This window comes from Marmota flaviventris, chromosome 4 (assembly GCF_047511675.1).
Source record: "Marmota flaviventris isolate mMarFla1 chromosome 4, mMarFla1.hap1, whole genome shotgun sequence".
In the NCBI taxonomy this organism is placed as follows: Eukaryota; Metazoa; Chordata; class Mammalia; order Rodentia; family Sciuridae; genus Marmota; species Marmota flaviventris.
In genome coordinates, this window is record NC_092501.1 from 70,321,963 (window position 1) to 70,341,909 (window position 19,947).

Genomic DNA, 19,947 nt, shown 5'->3' on the forward strand with positions numbered 1-19,947 from the left:
GGACCAACTAAAACTGACCACAAACAGGCCCTTGTGGGGCAATTGCTGGGATTGCACCACATATCCTCCAGGTAGTAAAATCCTCCCCTCCGGCTGCAATGTCCCCGATGAAGGAGCACTGCAATTGTAGAGTAGAAAAGCCTAGAACATTCCCATCACTGGATATCAGGGCTACTTTCCATTTTCTTCAAACTCCTTCTCAGTTGCCCATAAAGCACTTGCTTTCCAGGCTGTTTCCTGAGCCACTGCTAACAAGTAGTTATGGGGATGCCTGCCCTTGAAAATGACTGAAGGTAAATGACAGCTGTGTAAAACTGTCCCAGGCAAATATAGCCGGCACTTTCCCAGCCTGCCCCCATACATAGCTCTGATCAGCCGCCTTGTGGCAAGTCTTGGGAAAGATTTGCTCAGAGAAGAGGTGGGGGAAAAAATGACAAAAATGAAGTGTCCCTTACTCATACTTTCCTTTTTAACAAGAGTAATTATAAATGAATTATAATGACAGATATTAAGCGTAATTCTCCTTTGGCCAGTCTGTACCCCTTACCTTGGTGATCGATAACGAAGGGAGATTCTCAGCCTCAGCCCGGACCTGATCGAGTTTGTTTTCTGGCACAAAGAGTTCATGGATGCCTCTGATTGTGGCATGGGGTACGATGTTCTGAAATGAAACGGAATCAGCAACAATTTCCAATGAAAACAACAGGAAAGAGTGCTTTAGGAAAGAGGCCTAAATTGTCTTTCGTGACTTAACTAAATTTAAAAAAAAAAAGAAAGAGAGAACCATGTGCCCACCTGTTCTTGTAGAAGTTCCACCACCTGCTGGACACAGTCGCTCACTGAAGACAAATTGGTTTTAAGCACACACTCAGGAGTTTCAGGCTTCTCATAATCAGAATCGATACCTGTAAATCCTGCAAGACATAAGGGGGAAATCACATCTGTCCCAATGGAATAATTATTTTTTAATCATTAAGGCATAACCCATGTTGGAATAATATGTTAAACTGAGAGTTTGGATTATAACAGAAAAGGTCAAACTGCCATCCTTGACCTTTTGCCATAGGTAAGAAAATATACAGCTGTGTTTTCAATATGGAAAGCCCCAAATTATGAATAATATCTAGCAAAGTCCAAGCCATCTATAGGTAATTAGAATTGTTATTTTTCCTTTTCTTTCTTTCTTTTTTTTTTTTTTTTTAGTACTGGATATTGAACCCAAAGTTGCACAACTATTGAGCCACATCCTGAGTCCTTTTCAATTTGTATTTTGAGGCAGTGTGTTGTAAGTTTGCTGAGGCTAGCCTTCAACTTGTAATACTTCTGCCTCCTGAGTCATTGGATTACAGGCATGTATCACCACACTGGGCTAGAATTGAAAACAGAAAAAGAAGGGAAAACTCTGAAATACCCCCCTCACAAACGTATATCCATTTTATTTCTCTGAACCTGATTGCTTTCACAATTAGATGAGAGTTCTTGAAAGAAAAAACTCCACATTTTAATAAGCCTATGGACATATTCAATATATTATGATTTGATAAAAAGTTGTGTGTTATATGAAATTTTGGAAAATAGTTTGAAACTTCAGACAGATTCCTGAGGATATAATCAGAGGATTGATAGGCTAAATAATTGGCAAAGGAGCCTCTGGCTGGTTCTCATACTTCTTTTTTTTTTTTTTTTGTGGTACTAAGAATTTAATTCAGAGGTACTTAATCACTGTGCCACACCCTCAGCCCTTTTAATTTTGAGACAGGTCTCTCTAAGTTGCTTAGGGCTTCACTAAATTGCTGAGACTGGCTTTGAACTCTAGATCCTCCTGCCTCAGCCTCCTGACTAGGATTACAGGGATTACATGTGTGCACCATTGCACCCAGCTGGGTCTCATACCTTTAATCTCCCCAGCTCGAGCCCGTTTGTAGAGGCCTTTTACATCTCTGCTTTCACAAATATTTAGAGGTGCATCTACAAATATCTCAAAGAATGGCAGTCCTGCTGATTCGTGGATTTTACGGGCATTCTCACGATCCTGAAAAACAGAACATTTAAGAATGGAAAAAGAGGTTTGTTATGGTTTGTACACATGCCCCAAATTTTATGTTGGAAACTGAATCCCTAAATTCATACATTGATGATATTTGGATGCGGAGCCTTTAGCAGTAAGCTCTTGAGATAAGGTCATCAGGAAAGAGCCCCCACAATGGGACTACATGGCACACATGTTCTGTCTCACCGCCACTTAATAGCCCTCCACCATGCTAAGATGCAGCCAGAAGGTCCTAACCAGATGCTGAGCAGATGCTGGTGCCATGTTCTAGATCTTCTTAGCCTCCTAAATAATGAGCCAAACAAACCTCTACCCTTTATAAAATACCCAATCTGCGGTATTTTGTTACAACAGAAAATGAATTAAGACAAAATTTCACAATGAAATTCTTTGTCACAAAACAAAATGAATGCTCTGGCATTTGGTAGCCTTGAGATAACACTAGGCTATGGAGTCCTTTAGAGAGTCCAGAAATGTCACTCTGGTAAACACAGCTCTCTCAAGAAATTTCAGAGCAAAACAGCCCCTCTTAGCAAGATGGTACTGGCAGTATGAGCATATTCCATCCAAAGGATGTGCTCAGAGCACATAGCACATTATCCATCGCTCCTGGGAATTTCTAGTTTTAAAACATGAAGAGTGACACTCCACCTCAGCAATGTGCACATCAAACATACACAATCTGAAGCTTTGTAGTGAGCTGTTCTTTTCTTTAGCAAGCTAAACATTCTTTTCCAACAACTGAAATTACAGAGTCTTAAGAGTTCTGCTTGTTTAACTTTCTCTTCCTGTCAGCTCTGACCAATGTCCTTTATAATTGTGAACATGAGAGAGTTTAGGTCAACTGGGGCCTTGGCATCTGGAAATGAAGGAACTCTCTTTATATAAGCAATTGTAAATAGAGGAAATGAGGGAGCATGGGGGGAGAGGAAGAAATGGTGGGTAAATTGAAAATAAAACATTCGGCTCTCCCTTCCCCTCCACCAAACTCCTGTCCTCAGCCGTTGGAGAGCTCTCAGACTGTGTGTGAGAGTTGTGCCCAGACCTGAATCTTTTTACCTTTGCAAATGGAGAGATGAAGCTGGTGATGCAGACCAGACCAGCATCAGCAAACAGCTTAGCCACCTCAGCAATCCGGCGGATGTTTTCTTCTCGGTCCCCAGGCGAGAACCCCAGGTTCTTGTTAAGGCCATGACGGACATTGTCCCCATCCAGAGAATAGCACGGGATGGCATGGGAGACGAGGTACTCTTCCAGAGCGAAACTTACTGTTGTTTTTCCAGCACCAGAGAGACCTGTCACAAGAATAAGCAAGACAGACTAGTGTTGTCCTGGATTGTTAAAGATGATACCTTCTGAACCAACCTGACTTTTTTGTTTTTTTGTGGTGCTGGGGATTGAACCCAGGGCCTTATCTATGAGAGGAAAGCACTCTACAAAATGAGCTATATCCCAGCCCCCTAATCTGGCACTTTTATATGTACCTAAAACCCTTGTTACAATATTTGATTGATCTTAAATTAAAATCATTAAAGTCTATAAAGAGTATAGTTTATTAAAAGCCAAGTACTTGCATCTATCTCAAAATTTGAAATAACTCTTTGTCCACTATTAGGATTAGGATTTCATAGAAAGTGGGGTTTCTAAAATAGAGACCTGAGGGCTACATACGATCCTTGGTGTGTTCTTTTGCCTACAGGAAAAACAGGATTTTCTAATCCTGTTTTCAAGATTAGAAAATTGTGCATATAAACCCAGATTCTGGATTCTTTTGAAAAGCGGAAGATACTACACAGTGGTCTTATCTTCCCTCATATGGGAGCAATTAGTAGAGAGGAGGGGGACAGACAGCCGCTAGAGAATGGCAGGCCCACCTCCCTTGCAAATGTCACTGAATATCCATCTGACATAAGAGCCCATATGCTTCCAGATTTTTCCAAAATGATTCTCAAAACACAAAAATGGAGAGTCACCTTGAGCTAGGCTGCAGAAGGATTTAGAGCTCTTAGGAGTATTTATAATCAGAGATTTAAAGCTTTGTAGGGTCTTTATGTGCCAATAGAGTTACCAGGGGCCTTCCATCACGCTGTCAAAGCACAATGATTTTATAATTTCCAGATAAGGGAGAACATAGGGATTAAGAGGAAAACGCAATCTGAACCACCCTGCACTCTAAAAATTCACTTGTCCTAAAGGTCTTAGAACCTGAAGGATATTCCATGGTGCTAGGCCACTGTCAGACGACGCCCAGCAGGGAAAAGGGAAAGTTGAGAGGGAAGAAGAAAAGGGCAAGAGGTTGACACAGAGAAGACTGCAGAAGGAAAGAGCAAAAGGTAGAAAAACACGAGAGCAAGGCAGGGATGGAGGTCTAAGAGGAAGGGAAACTTCAATGGGGAAAAAAAAAAGATGATCTACAAAAGATAGATAAAGTGTTTTCAGATATTTTCTTATGTTTCGAAGTCATGCTGTTGGCTTTGACAGAGGATCATTAGAAGAAATAGCTACGTGAAGAATGTGTTGTCAGTCTTTGCTAAATCATTGTTGAATGTGTTCTCTACAATTATGTATTGGGTTTCAAATAAACACTTAGATGATAAATGCTTAGAATCGATGCAGGGTTATGGGGTAGGAGAAAAGGGAATCTTGAATATCTCGTATGTTCTTTCATATCAGAAAAATGAGAGAAATAGATTTCCTTCCATTTTTCTTCAGCTCTCAGAAAACAAAGAGCTAATTCACAATAACTGTATTTAACTAGACTGTTGCTCTATTTATTTTTAATATACTGGGAAACACTATATACTAAGAGCTTTACCATGGGTCAGGCACTACGCTAAGTGCAGTGATACTTCATTTCATATAGTTCTCCCAAACCTCCATAGATAGGTAACTAATCTTTTTTTTTTTTCCAGGTAACTAATCTTTATTCTCACTTTACAAACAAGGAAATTGAGGCTTAGAGAAATTAACTGGCTAATTAATGTAGGTTGAGTGAGAGTTCAAATCTGAATTTCTGGATTTGAAGTATATGGTTTCTTCTGGTCTGCCTGGTCAATATCCTACTTCTGAAACATAAGAATAAAAAAAGAAGCTAGGAAAAGGTGATTTTTTTTTTGTACTGAACCCAGAGTTGCTTTACCACTGAGCTATATCCCCAACCCTTTTTAGTTTTTGAGACAGGGTCTTGCTAAGTTACTGAGGGTCTCACTAAATGGCTGAGGAGGGCCTCAAACTTGTGATCCTCCTACTTCAGTCTCTGGAGTGGCTGGGATTACAGGCATCTGCCACTGTGCCCAGTGTGATTTTTAATTCATTCTTATTTTTATGTTTTTGGTCCATTTTATTTCATTTCCCACCTTTTTTTATTGGTGCATTATAGTTGTACATACCTGCATGATTTTCCTAAAGAGTAAAATAAGAAAGAGAAAATATATCCTTTTAATGCTTTTCCCCTCTCCTACCTTTTAAAAAATTTTTTCTTTTCAAGGGAATGTCACATTAGAGGAGTGGGCTTTGTGTGGATGTTCCAACACAAAAACACAAAGGTTGTTTCCACAACTGTATCTACTGCTACAAGTGGTGTCTCCTGAGGGAGTTGAGGAGGCAGCACAGGGTCCATGAAGGGGAGCTCTGAGCACCTGCATGGAGCAAGCCCCCCGGCCCACTGTCCTTCCTTACGCTAGAGGCTGGGGAAGCTGCTTCCTTGCAGAGCACAGGAATGAAGAAGCCAGGCCACCAAAGGTACCAGGATATAAAAAAGTGAAAAAGATAAGAAGAACAAGGCTGGTTTGGAGAGGAAAGGGAAATGACTAGAATAGCAAAAACCAACCAACCAAACAACAACAACAACAACAAAACAGATGTAAGGCAGGTCCCTGCCCTCCAGGTTCTTTAGAATACATTTGCTACTCTCACTCAACCTGCATTAGCCAGTGAATTTTTTCTAAGCCTCAATTTCCTTGTTTGTAAAGTGAGAATAAAGATTAGTTACCTGAAATAGAAGAAGGAGGAGGAGGAGGAGGAGAAAGATTAGTTACCTGTCTTATGGAGGTTGGGAGAATTTATGGATTATAAAACTAATCTAAGATGGAACAGCAGTTACATCTGGGATGATTATGAGCACACTCATAATCCCATTCAGTAAAACATTTACTGAAAAGCTATGTGTATGAAATGATTTTTTTTTTCCTTTTGAGTCCAGGCTACTTAAAACTCGTCTCCCACTGTGTATGGTGGTGCATGATATAATCCCAGGGACTCCAGAGGCTGAGGCAAGAGGATTGCAAATTTGAGGCCAGCTTTAGCAATTTAGGGTGATCTTGTTTCAAAATAAAAAGGGCTGGGAATATGGCTTGGTGATAGAATACGGCTGAGTTCAATCCCCAGGATCAAGAAAAAAGAAAAAAAAGCCTCAGTTCTAGGCAACAATTCTCTCTGTTGTACTCAGAGTATGAGGGTCTTGGGAGTCTTAGGTCCTGAGTCCAATTCTGTCACTAATACTTAGCGTTGGCATTCTGTGACTATAAAAACATGAGAAAAGGAAGATTCACTGGGTCACCTGGGTGGGAGCTAGTGATTTCCATTGTTTCCACAGACAAAGGGCACTCCTCAACTGGTGGAAATATAGTGTCCTTACATTTGCTCAATTGTTTGCTTAAGTGAAACAGTCCCCTCAAATATCAGAACATCGGAAAACAAAAAGACTCTCTCTAATCATCCCACACCTGATGGGCCAGCAAATCCTCCATGTCAAGTTAGAAAAGCCCCATTCATAACTGCCAGCCAATGCTGAGATGAACGTGAGGTGTATTGAATTTCTTGGAGTTGAGCAAGGGTGTCATAATCCACTTGTCCCACCATGTCCTGTCAGAAAACTGACAACTTAAGACTTCCCACTTCTGGATCAGATGTTATTTCTAGAGTCAGGCCTTGACTCTCTTTTCATTGATGAGAGAATTAGGAGTAACACCCAGGCTTTCTACTATAGCTCTCAGCCTCTTTCTTAGGTTAAAAATAAGCACGTACGGTGTGTGAGATGTTGCACTAATTTCCTTAAAAGTGTGTGCCACATTTCAATTTCAAAAATGTATCTATATAGCTAGGCAGTGGCACACACCTGTAATCCCAGCAGCTCAGGAGGCTGAGGCTAGAGGATTGCAAGTTCAAAGCCAACCTCAGCAATTTAGTGAGACCCTGACTCTAAATAAAATACAAAAAGGGCTGGGGGTGTGGCTCAGTGGTTAAGTGCCCCTGAGTTTGATCCCCAGTATACACACACACACACACACACACATACACATACATATATATATGATATATATGTCCATACCTGTTAGCCACACGGTACATCCTCGGAATCCACCCCTCGTTCCAACCACCTGTCCTCTCTTATTCCTGCTGACGTGATGGGCCTGATACACTACATTGGTAGATTTCTGTTGGTTGTCCTACAAAACAAGACAAGGTCAAGCACAAAATTGGATTAATAAAATACATATTCTTCACCAGAACAATAAATATCCATTTAAAATTTTAATTCAAAACCGATATATGTAATGTCTACAAAACATTTTTTGAAAAAGACTCACCCTTGTCCTTCCTCATATTTTTTTTCCATTTCTGCAGATTACCCTGAGACATTTGCCACATATATATATTTTTCATAGCTGTGAGTATACACACATAATTTCTTTATCTGTTCTTTTCTGTTAATGTAATTCATAAGAATTTGGTTTCCTGAAAATAATGATTTTTTAAAAATTTATTTTTAAATATCAATCTTAAATTAGTGGATAATATTTCATTGGTTCATGCAACACAACCTGATAAATAACTAATAAAATTATAGTGTAATAACAGATTACATTCATAGACTTCGCCAACCTTATCTTTCTTTTATATCTGGAAACAGAGTTACCATTATTAATTCTATCAATTTACAAACCAACACTACCTTTAGAATAGTGAGAAATAGAAAGCCCAGTGGTCCCTTTTCAGAATACAGTATTCAGCCTTAGTTGGATCCAATTATAGTCATTTTACTGATAGCCCTTCCCTTTGTCTGCCCCAATTTTAAACTTAGCCAATCGCATAGATGGTAACCCCGAACTCCTCACACCCAGGCAAAGGGCAGCCTGACTTAGGGATAAAATCCAGCGGGGCCACCTAGCAGCCAGGTTTCCTAGCAAGCCCTTCAGGCGTAGTAAGCTTTGCCTTGTTCACCCAATTTTCCAGCACATTTGATTTCTTGGGTACCTCGGTATTTCTCACGATATCCATCACAATCCCTTCAGAATATAATTCAAATTAGGCTGTTCTGATGCTAAATAACAGTTCTCCCCAGGGAGGTGAGGAGACATCACAGGGACTGTGATTCCATGACATTTTAGTTATGCACCTGGGGTAGAGACTAGGGATATGTCTTTGTTTCTATAGATGCCTGGTCTCCCCAAATCCAATCAGTTTGAATGGAGAACATCCCAAACACTCCAGCTGGGGGCATGCTGGGGTGGCTGGTGGAGCCCTGTCTGTGGAGCCAGGGAGAGGCTCAGGGTTAACGTCAGCCCCAGACAGCAGTGAGCAGGTCAGAGGTTCGTCCCTGAGCACACAGGGCTACTTTCCTCACAAGAACTAAACTTTGCTTCCACTCTCCCCTGGGTCAATGTACAAGTCTTTCAAAACCCCAGCAGAAATTCAAATGTACCAGTTATGAGACTTGGGGGAAATTCAAACACCAAATGTTTTGATTGGGCTAAAAATCAGCCTACTGAGGGAACAAACTATCTGATCCTGATTCTAAACTCTGATTTGAGGTCAGAGGTCTTTCCACATGAAATGATTGTTCAATTCTTTCCTTGTGTTTAAAAACAGGGTTGTCAGTTGGGCGTGATGGAGCACGCCCATCATCCCAGAAGCTTGGTCGGGTGAGACTAGAGGATTAAAAGTCCAAAGCCAGCCTCAGAAATTTAGCAAGACCCTGTCTCTAAATAAAATATAAAAATGGACTGGGGATGTGGCTCGGGGGTTAAGCGCACCTGAGTTCAATCCCCAGTAAAAAAAATAAATAAAAAAAATTGGATCGTCTTTATTACTCACTTGCAGATGTTCTTTATAGACCTTTCTATAGTATACGTGTCTGTGTGTGTGTGTGTGTGTGTGTGTTTGTGTGTGTGTAAGCTTCCGCCTCCCCTAAGGAGTAGGGCTGAGTATTTGATCATCTTCTCTTCTATCCAAATGATGCTGGGGACTCAGCTTTATTCAGTACTACATTCCCAGCTCCTATGGTTGCCCCTGCCATATAGTAGGAGCTCAATAAACATTTACTAACTCAATGAATGAACGAATGAACTGACTTTTGGACCTGATATTCAGGTTAAATGTTCTTGAATTTAATGGTATTAGGAAAAATGGCACAAGGAAATAAAAAAAAGAGGAAAGCTAAATGTTAATATCTTGACTAGTAAACACTTGGCTAGTAAGCATGCATGAAATGCTCCATGTCATTGGTCATCAGAGAAAGGCAAATGAAAACTAAAATGAGATGCCACTGATAACATTTAATGGCAGCAAGGGCATGTCCTCATATATTGATGGTGGAGGTATATAGGGGTACAACATCCTGTAACTACACCTGACAGTTTCTTTCAGAACAAAACATTTACCTCCCCTATGATTATCTAATCAAGAGAAAGGAAAACACGTTTCCATAAAAAGACTTGTGCAAGAATATTTCAGACTAAAGACTAGAAATGGTCAATTGTCCAGCAATAAAAAAATAGATACTCCAAAACTCCCCCAAAATATAAAAAGCAAAACTCAACCTCAAATTGAAAAAGATGCAGAGTGGAATAGTATTTTTCAATCAAAAGGAATGGACTGCTGATAGAGACAACAGGGATGATAATGAATGGAAAACATTATGCTGAGCCAATAAAACTTTACAGAAAAACTACATATGCATGATTCCATTCACCTCAAGTTCCAAAACGGGGAAAACTAATCCAAGACAGAACAGCAGTTACATCTGGGATGATGTAACAGCAGTTACATCAAGTTTTATGTTTTGATAAGGAGTTGAGGCACAGGGGCATTAGCATTTGTTAGAACCCATTCAGGTATGCTTAAGGTGTGTATTTTGTAGTGTATAAATTTTACCACATTCATACAAAGAGCCATTATAAAAGTAAGCTGTTGGGTGAGGTGGCACAGGCCTGTAATCCCAGCACCTTGGAAGGCTAAAATGAGATGTGGAGCCAGGGAGAGGCCCAGGAGGATCAACAGCCTTAGTATAATCAAGGTACTAAGCAACTCGGTGAGACCCTGTCTTTAAATAAAATAAAAGATAAGGCTGGAGGTGTGGTTCAGTGGTTGAGTGCCCCTGAATTCAATCCCAAGTACTGCCCCCCCAAAAAGAAGTAAGCAAACAAGCAAACAAAAAACCATAATAGTATTTCAAATAGTAGAATTAACTGGTTCAACATGGTTGCATTTATAGAAAGGGACTCGGATCCCAAACTCGGTATATTAGACTAAAAGACTACTGCTACTGCCCACCTGTGATGTGAACCCCATCAATGTTTAATTTGTTTACAGAGATTGGGTTCCTTTTCCTCTCTTTTGACAGTTTTTCTTTTCTCCAGACAAGCAGTGAACCAGAATAAACCCAGGCTCTGCTAATCTGTGAACTCTGTTATGATTTTATTAAATGCCATCCTAACAAGCTTTTTTTTTACATACTTGTTTATTTTTTAGTTGTAGTTGGACACAATACCTTTATTTATTTATTTATTTTTATGTGGTGCTGAGGACTGAACCCAGGGCCTTGCAGGAGCTAGGCAAGCGCTTACCACTGAGCCACAACCCCAGTCCCCTAACAAGCTTTTTGTTTTTTAAAAATAGTTCACAATTCACCAAAAGGAACTACTCTAATACTGTATAATAGTTGCATCTTCATCATGGGTCTTTATACAAATTTCTATCGCCGCAGCAATATTTAAACAAATAAAATATTTTTAGGTCCCCAGGTACTGGGGTCTTTTGGTTCAGCAAGATATTTTGCTTCTTATTTATTTCAAAATCACCCTTGATGTTTTGCAAAAGGCAAACTAATAAAATAAAAGCAGATGTTTTAAATGATATTTGAACTGTAAAGGGGGCAGGGCAGCCAAAAACTTGTCCTTGCTGAAAGCCTTACACTCCTCTAAAAAGCATATGGTGTTCTAAGCTTTGGAAAGAAAGTGGCTGTCAGAAAAAAAGATCCTCTACAAAAAATAAAACACATGTTGAAGGAAAAAATGCCTGCCTCTCTGCGTGGTCCTAGGAGCACCCAGACATCCTTAGCACCTTGACTAACACACACTCAGCAGAAAGTAGCCCAGAAACTACAACGCTAGCGGCGTACTTCTATCCTGGGTCCCCAAGAAAAACCTTGCAAAAATCCCTACTTTCTTCCAGGTCAGTCCCCCACTGCATGCACAGGAATGGCAAGAGTGGTTTTGGAGTCATGCAAACTTAGATTTGTGCCCACTTCACAGCCTCCTGAGGCACTTGATTGACCAGATTAACATCCCTGATCCCCATTTCTTTCTCTGAAAAATAAGAATAAAAATACTTTCCTCTTGGGATTGCTGAAAGGATTAAACAAGATAATTATTTGAATAAAATGGCAAAGAAAATACTAGACACACAGTGGGATGTAGAATCTAAAAGTACCAGATGGCATTTAATCTGGAGAAATAATAGTAATTTAGGTCTAAATCATCCAGATTTAGAAGGGTTCTGGGGACTTGGGTTCTCTCTAAGGGAAGTCTGGGGAGGTGGGCTCATGATCAAATCAGCCAGTGGACAGGACTTTGTATGGGGGGGTGAATATTTCTCTCACATGTGCACACACCCCACAGATATACACACATATGATATCACCGTCATCATTGCTGCTCTGATGACTTAATTCCAGCCAGGAAGTACCCACGCTGACGTGCACCAGTTTGAAGCCTCCTCTTTCTAACCCCAAACTTTACTGTCCTTGTTCTGGCTGTCTTGGAATCATGAACACTTTGTTACCACGAAGGAGAATGGCCTTTGCCCCAGGTCAGTAGTGTCTGGACCATGTCACCAAGCCCAGGGTTTCAGTAAGTTTCTCTGCTGGATTCACCCTCGGCTCCCAAGTGTCAAAGCAGCTTCTGGAACTCAGGATGAGGCGCCCTGGGTCATGGCAGAGAGCCTCAGCCTTTACTTGAAAAGAACAATCTGGGTGAAAGACTTCAGATGGCTTTGGGGTGGGACGGGACATGCTCACAGACAACTCCAAGTCACATCACAGTTAAGCCCGTCCTGAAAGAGAGAGCCCTGAGGGAATGAGGAAGCTGGAAAGCACACGTCAGGGTGTTTTTTCCAACATGCAAAGGATTTTTCGCTTTTGTTTTTGGGTTGTGCATATCTTTAGTAAAAATGAGCAAGTACATTTGAATTCCCTCTGTACCCTGCCACTTCTCTCACGACTCAAACAAATCCACTTTACTTTTCTAATTAGAGCCACTTTGCCCTCTTTGAACTTGGGCCTCGAAGCTGCTGCACTGTTTCACTGTTCCCTTGCTGATTAAAAGTGTTCCATCTTCTTCTTCTCTGGGAAAACACCAAATGGCAGATCGTGCCTGTGCAGCGGGAGGTCTCTGAGGTCCCAGGCCCCGAGACCCTGCCCCCCACCAATGGGTGGCCACAGCAGGCTTCAGCAGGTCTCCGAGGCAGTGGTCAGGACTGGGGCCATGGCCTCAGGGCTCGTGGAGGTGAGGCTGAAGACAAGGAGTGGATCCCGGTCACTAAGCTGGGCCGCCTGGTCAAGGACATGAAGATCAAGTCCCTGGAGGAGATCTATGTCGTCTCCTTGCCCATCAAGGAGTCTGAGAGCATTGACTTTTCCCTGGAGGCATCACTCCAGGATGAGGTTTTGAAGATCCTGCCTGTACAGAAACAGGCTCTGCTGCTGGCTAGTGGACCAGGGTCAAGGCATTTGTACCTAATGGGGACTACAGGGATCACGTTGGACTGGGAGTAAAGTGCTCCAAGGAGGTAGCCACGGCTATCCGAGGGGCCATCATCCTGGCCAAGCTCTCCATTGTTCCTGTGCGGAGAGGCTACTGGGGGATCAAGATTGGCAAGCCCCACACTGTCCCTTACAAGGTGACAGGATGTTGGGGTTCTGTTCTGGTACAGCTCAACCCTGCCCCCAGAGGCACTGGCATTGTCTCAGCTCCTGTGCCCAAGAAGCTGCTGCTGATGGCTGGTATTGATGGCTGCTACACTTCTGCCAGGGGCTGCACTGCCACCTTGGTACCTCTGCCAAGGCCACCTCTGATGCCATCTCCAGGACATACAGCTGTTTGACCCCCGATCTCTGGAAAGAGACTGTGGTCACCAAGTCTCCCTATCAGGAATTCACTGACCATCTTGTGAAAACCCACACCAAAGTCTCTGTATAGAGGACCCAGGCTCCAGCCGTGGCTACAACACAGGGTTTTTATACAAAAATAATGATAATAAAGTGAATGAAACCCGTTTACAAAAAAAAAAGTGTTCCATCTTCCCCCTCCCCATCCTCATCATTTCAAGGTCCATTTTCAGAAAGAAGCAACCTCAACTATTGCCCTATCAAGTCCATAGTAGAAGCTACACTTTCACATGTATTCTCTCTCTCTCTCTCTCTCTCTCTCTCTCTCTCTCTCGCACAAAACCTGGAAGTTAGGGAGGCTGGGCTTTGTGATCCATTTACAGATCTGAAAACGACTGCTCAGAATCAGGGATGTGGATGAGCTCACACCTGGACGCTAGAAGATCCAGGTGGGTTTATGTCCAGGTCTTCCTCCTGCCTAGACAGAACTTGTAGTTACCCAGGCTCAGCTCTCTGATCTGAGTTACAGTTCCTTGTTAAGGATTAAAGGAGACACTGCATATTAAGACTTTTGATACTATATTAAAATGTTAAAAATTAAAAAATTATTCTCACTTAATTTTTATTACTTAATATGTATAGCTATGAATATTTCAAGAATTTTTCCCCTTTCAGATTTTTTTTCCTGAGGATGTATAATGCAAAGTGTATGACTGCATATCAAGAATGATGAACCACTTTATAGTTCTCATTATATGGAGCCGGTTCATTTTCCAGGGAGACAAACCAAGTTACCAATCTACCTTTTTATACATATTTCTAAATGATCCAACTACTTTGCTGTGTTTGCATTTTTACCATTTTTCCCCCAGGTTGATTTGTATTCATTTAGTTACTTCTACAAACATGCAGTTTGGTTTTTCCCTGTAACAAGTTATTTGTGACTTTTATGGGTTTTTTTTTTGTTGTTGTTGTTTGTTTGTTTGTTTTTGGTATTAGGTATTGAACCCAGTGGCACTTTACCACTGGGCTTCATCCCCCTCTCACTTTTTAAATTTTTATTCTGAGATAGGGTCTTACAAAGTTGCTGAGAGTCACTATGCTGCTGAGGCTGGCCTTAAAATTGTAATCCTCCTGTCTTAGCCTCCTGAAATACTGGTATTGCAGATGTGCACCATCATGCCTTGCTTAATTTTTTTGATACATGTAAAATGTGCTTAAATGGTTCAATTTTATGTCTTTTCTATAATTATCTCCAGTGATCTCAAATATATTATATTACAACTCATTTTTGTTACTTTGAATGTCTTTTAAAATTTTGATTTTTTTTTCAGAATTCTTATATGTGCATGTATATATTTTTTGTAGTTCTGGGGAGTAAAACCAGGACCTCACCCATGCTAGGCAAATGTTCTACTCCTGAGCTATACCCCCAATCCTTTATATATTTATAATAAAGAAATTTTCTGCTTTAGTGTAAATACCTATGGTTCTGATGGTTGTCATTTTTTAATATGCTTTTATATCTTGAAGATTGAAAAGCTCATTCATCTTAAAAAAACTTTTCCTTTTTAGTTTATTCTAAAATGACATTCTCTCATTGAAATAAAATTACACAACTTTTGTTGAGAACATACAATGCTTCATTGTGATTTTCTTTGCTAGACTCTTTAATTCTCAAAGAAGCCCAACATCATAATATAGAAAAAGGAGTTATTGTCCAAGATGTTCATAGTAGTATTATCTAAAATTGTGAAATCAGAAACAATAAACATGTCCATCAATTAACTAGATTATAGCACACACATATGATGACCATGAGCATCTATATTTATTGACCTAAAAATACATCTTGATTTACACCCAAGTGAGAAAACAGTTTACAAGGTAAGTAAACATACATACTTATATGCATAAGGCTATGTCAAAGAAAAGTCAGGAAATCAAAGGCAAAATTGTAATAATAATAACCATCTTGGGGGTTGAGTAATTTTGGGTAATTATTTTCCATCCTGTCTCCATATTCTGATTTTTTTCAATATTAAATTCGAAAATAAATATATTTTTAAAATACAAAGGCTTTCTCAACCAGAGATGGATGAGACCAAAATGATAAGATTCTTGATGCGCAAGGGATCACAGATACGTGGACACAAGCCGTCCTGAGGTAAGTTACAACCAACACGAAAATTTCCAAACCAAAAACAGACAACAAACCAGCCACCTAATATCCTGACACCGTGAGACACCTTCAAGACAGCCAGTCCCTCTGAAATGTCTAATGATGTGCAGTGAGCTCTCCACTGATCACCTTTCAAGCATTTTCCATTGCACTTGATCATCATGGTGACCATCTCCATCATTTAGTTACTTCATCCAGAGAAAAAATGGGGAAGATGCAGCAGCTTTTAGAAACTGATGAGGAATGGGGCTCCCTCTTCCATATATTCTCCATAACAAGGCCCTCACTCTTCACCTACAGAGTCTGAGTTTGTTGCATCACCTCCTAGGAACCTCCCAAGAAAGTCATCCTGACAGTATTAATGAAGTGGCAGCAAGACATCACAAAGGTGATTTTGCTCAACTTTGAGGCAATTACCACCAATAAATATGTAAGGTTTAAGGTTCGATTCTACTTTTTTAGTTTTTAGTAGAGAGGGAAGTAGGTTTTTATTTGTTTTGTTGTTTTTTTATTTGGGTACTAGAGTTTGAACCAGGGGCACTTAACTACAGAGCCACATCCCCAGCCCTTTTTAAAAATTTTTGAGACAAGGTCTCGTTAAGTTGCTTAGGGCCTTTCTGTGTTGCTGAGGCTGGCTTTGAACTAGCAATCCTCCTGCCTCAGCCTCCCAAGTCACTGGGATTACAGCCAAACACCACTATGCCCAGCAAGAGGGAAGTTTTAAAAGAAGTGTCACTAAATTTGAAAACATACTTTGAAAAGAAGTTTATCTTGAAGAAAATATGGTTTTAAAATCTTCTGTGTAAAGAGAGATTATGAGTAAAGCATGCTAAATCCAACTCTGTGAACGCAGTTTTCACAATACAGTGTATTTATTACTGTGTTAGCTTTCCGTAAGTATGACAAAATATCCGAAATAATCAACTTATGGAAGGAAAGTTTTATTTTTATTTATGGTTTCAGAGGTTTTAGTCCATGGTTGCTTGGTCCTGTGGCCTTTGGGTCTGTGGCATCACACTATACCATGGCAGAAGCACATGTTGGAGGAGGACTATTTACTTCATGGAGGCCAGGAAGGAGGTGGGGAAGGCTAGGCTCCCAAGGGCACACCCCCAATGACCTCACTTCCCTCAAATGGGCTCCACCTGTTAAAGGTTCCACCACCTCCCAACAGTGTCGCAGGCTAGGAACCAAGTCTTTAGCACATGGGCCTTTGGCAGGCATTTCAGATCCAAACAATATCATTACTTATCCTGATAAACATAACCTCCCTAAACCCACCAACCCTCCAGGGTTACATTTGTGTTAACCTATTCTTGAGTTATAAAGGAAATAATCACATGAGGTAGCCAGGGCAAAATGCCAGCTGTGACAATTGAGACAAAAGAATTGATAACTTTCTTAGAAGAACAAATTGAATCATTTTCCAAAATAGTTACTGGACAGTACAAAAATTGTTCAAATCTGGAATTTATAAATTAAAATTGTGATCAGATTGAGGAAGTTTTAGGATGGATATAAATTTTCTTCAGGACAAAAACTTATCACTGTCAACAATTCCTACTAAGGAAAGTTCTGCCAAGTAGATTAATGCTGAGAATGAGAGAACAATTTTTAAAAATCCACCACAACTAAGTTGATTCAACTTTTCAAAGCTACCACTAAGAAATAAATCACAGGCTGATAGTAAATGGATAAAGTTTGAATACTGTGAAAAATGGCAGCCAAATATATATATATATATATATATATATATATATATATATATATATATATATATGAATGATGAAGGGGCATCTTAATAATATTAATATCTTTTTAAAAATCCCATGTGGATTTTTATAGTATTTGAAAAAGCATCTGAAAAACATATATTGTTGAAAATATATATATATTGTTGAAAAATCCTGGATGGCAATACAGTTTGTAAGCATCATTCACACATTTGCCAAGAAAAGTAAAGGAGACCCTCTCCTCATGGGATTGTGCATTGTGTTCCAGATCTTTTATGCACACAGACATCAACTCAGAGGTGAGTACAACAGTTGCAAACAAGGCATCATCTGGAAGGGAAGGGATTGTGGAATTTCCATTAGCTGGAGAACAACCCAGCTCCAGCCTTTCCACATACAGAGCCAAGCAGGAAGGGACAGGTTTATGACCCTGGGGAACTTTGGCTGCATCCTCTTTTTTGAGTCATAGCCATATGTCCTCAGTTGGTTCTGCTCAGAGGCCCTGGAACCTGCCCAATTTTCTTTGGCCTGCAGCTGCTTAGTAAACTCACTTGACGTAACTCTTCCTCTGGTTCCAGTCTCCAGCTGTACAAACCAGGGACAGACTGTGATATACCCTGTCCACTGCCCACTCCTAAAGCACAGGTGTGCTGCTGCTTCTAGGTGCCCTGAGGGTCAGGGGTCCATGTCTGACTTGGCCAGAACTTCATCTCCCCATAATGGGTGCTATGCTGGATAAAGTGAACCCAGGTGCCCTTTCACCACCCTCTTCATCATCAAGGGATGGAGCAAGGCCCACACCACATCAGGACAATTGCTAGGAGTTGCAATCTGCCAGGACGCATGCTGGGTCAGGCTGAGGCAAAGCCTTGAGTTGGCCTCATCTTCCCATTTGACATAATCACTTCCCAATTTGACCATGATGAAGAAATATCATGCAAACCCTGAGAGGCATCCTATGAAATATCTGGTCAGCATGCCACAAAACTGTCAAAATAATCAAAAGCAAGCAGAGTCTGAGACGAATGGAATAGCATAGAAGACACAAACCCACATAAATACAGTTATCTCATGCTAGACAAAGGCACCAGAAACACACATTAGAGAAAAGACATCCTCTTCAACAAATGGTGCTAGGAAAACTGAAAATCTATATGTAGTAGAATGAAATTTAATCCCTATCTCTCACCATGCAAAAAACTCAACTCAAAGTGGATTAAGGACCTAAGAATTAGACCAGAGACCTTGTGCCTAATAGAAGAAAATGTAGGTCCAATTTTCCATTATGTCGGTGGCTCAGGAACCAAGTTCCTCAACAAGACTCCCAAAGTGCAAGAAGTAAAATTAAGAATCAATAAATGGATGATAGCAAACTAAAAAGCTTCTTCACAGTAAAGGAAATGATCAAGAACATGAAGAGAGAACATACAGAATGGGAGAAAATCTTTGCCATCTGTACCTCAGATAGAGCATTAATCTCCAGGATAAATAAAGAACTCAAAAAACTTAACACCAAAAAAAAAAAAAAAATAACCTAATCAATAAGCGAGCAAAGGAACTGAACAGATACTTCACAGAAGAAGAAATGCGAATGGTCAACCAATATATAAAAAATTTTCAATATCTCTAGCAATTAGAGAAATTCAAATTCAAACAGTGAGGACGTGGGGGAAAGGTACACTCACACATTGCTGATGAGGCTACAAATTGGTACAACCACTCTGGAGAGCAGTATGGAGATTCCTCAGAAAACTTGGATTAGAACTACCATTTGACCCAGTTGTCACACTCCTTGGTATATACCCAAAGGACCTAAAATCAGCATACTACAGTGACGCAGTCATATCAACATTTATAGCAGCTCGATTCACAATAGCTAGCTATGGAATCAACCTAAGTATCCTTCAAGAGATTAATGGATAAAGAAAATATGATATACATACAAATTGGAATATTACTCGGCCATAAAGAAGAATGAAATTATGGCATTTGCCAGTAAATGGATAGAACTGGAGATTATCATTCTAAGTGAAATAAGGCAATCCCCCCAAACTAAAGGCCAAATGTCCTCTCTGACATTCGGATGCTAACAAACAATAAGGCAGGGCAGGAAGAAGAGAAATTTATTAAATTAGACAAAGAGGAATGAAGGAAAAGAAGTGGAAATGGGACTAGGAAAGACAGTAGAATGAATTTGTTGACTTTCCCATGTTCATACATGAATACATGACCAGTGTAACTTCACATCATGTACAACTTCAAGAATGGAAAGTTATACTTCATGTATTTATAATATGCCAGAATACACTAGAAAGAACACATTTTTAAGAATTTAAAAATAAGAAAATGGTGTTAGAAGATGGCTGCTGCGCACGGGGGTTGCTGAAGTGCTGAGCGGGGTGCTCAGAGCAGCGGCTTTAATCGAGATTTCGCACAGCGTGTAAGAACCCCTTCCACCGTTAATCTGTAGTGGACCACTTTGCCAAGCAGCAGGAAGAACAAAGAGATCGAAAAAGAGACGCTTGGCTCCCGGACGCTTTGCTGCCCAAAGCCGCGGGCGCTTTGCTCCCATCTGCTTCCTCTTTCGCTTCGCTCC

General features: G+C 40.4%; 1 protein-coding gene and 1 pseudogene across 1 annotated transcript in view; one reads left to right on the forward strand and one right to left on the reverse strand.

The window, feature by feature from the left end:
- The window catches only part of Papss2 (3'-phosphoadenosine 5'-phosphosulfate synthase 2), an 83,498-nt gene that overhangs the window by 24,739 nt on the left and 38,812 nt on the right, over positions 1 to 19,947 (reverse strand). Inside the window, exons 2-6 of the mRNA XM_027949248.3 lie at positions 7,380 to 7,497; positions 3,110 to 3,345; positions 1,894 to 2,032; positions 796 to 914; positions 548 to 661 (exon numbers count right to left, since the gene is read on the reverse strand). Coding sequence (XP_027805049.1) covers positions 548 to 661; positions 796 to 914; positions 1,894 to 2,032; positions 3,110 to 3,345; positions 7,380 to 7,497 — 726 coding nt within the window. The remainder of the gene's footprint in view (positions 1 to 547; positions 662 to 795; positions 915 to 1,893; positions 2,033 to 3,109; positions 3,346 to 7,379; positions 7,498 to 19,947) is intronic.
- Positions 12,689 to 13,616, forward strand: LOC114103514 (small ribosomal subunit protein uS5-like; annotated as a pseudogene).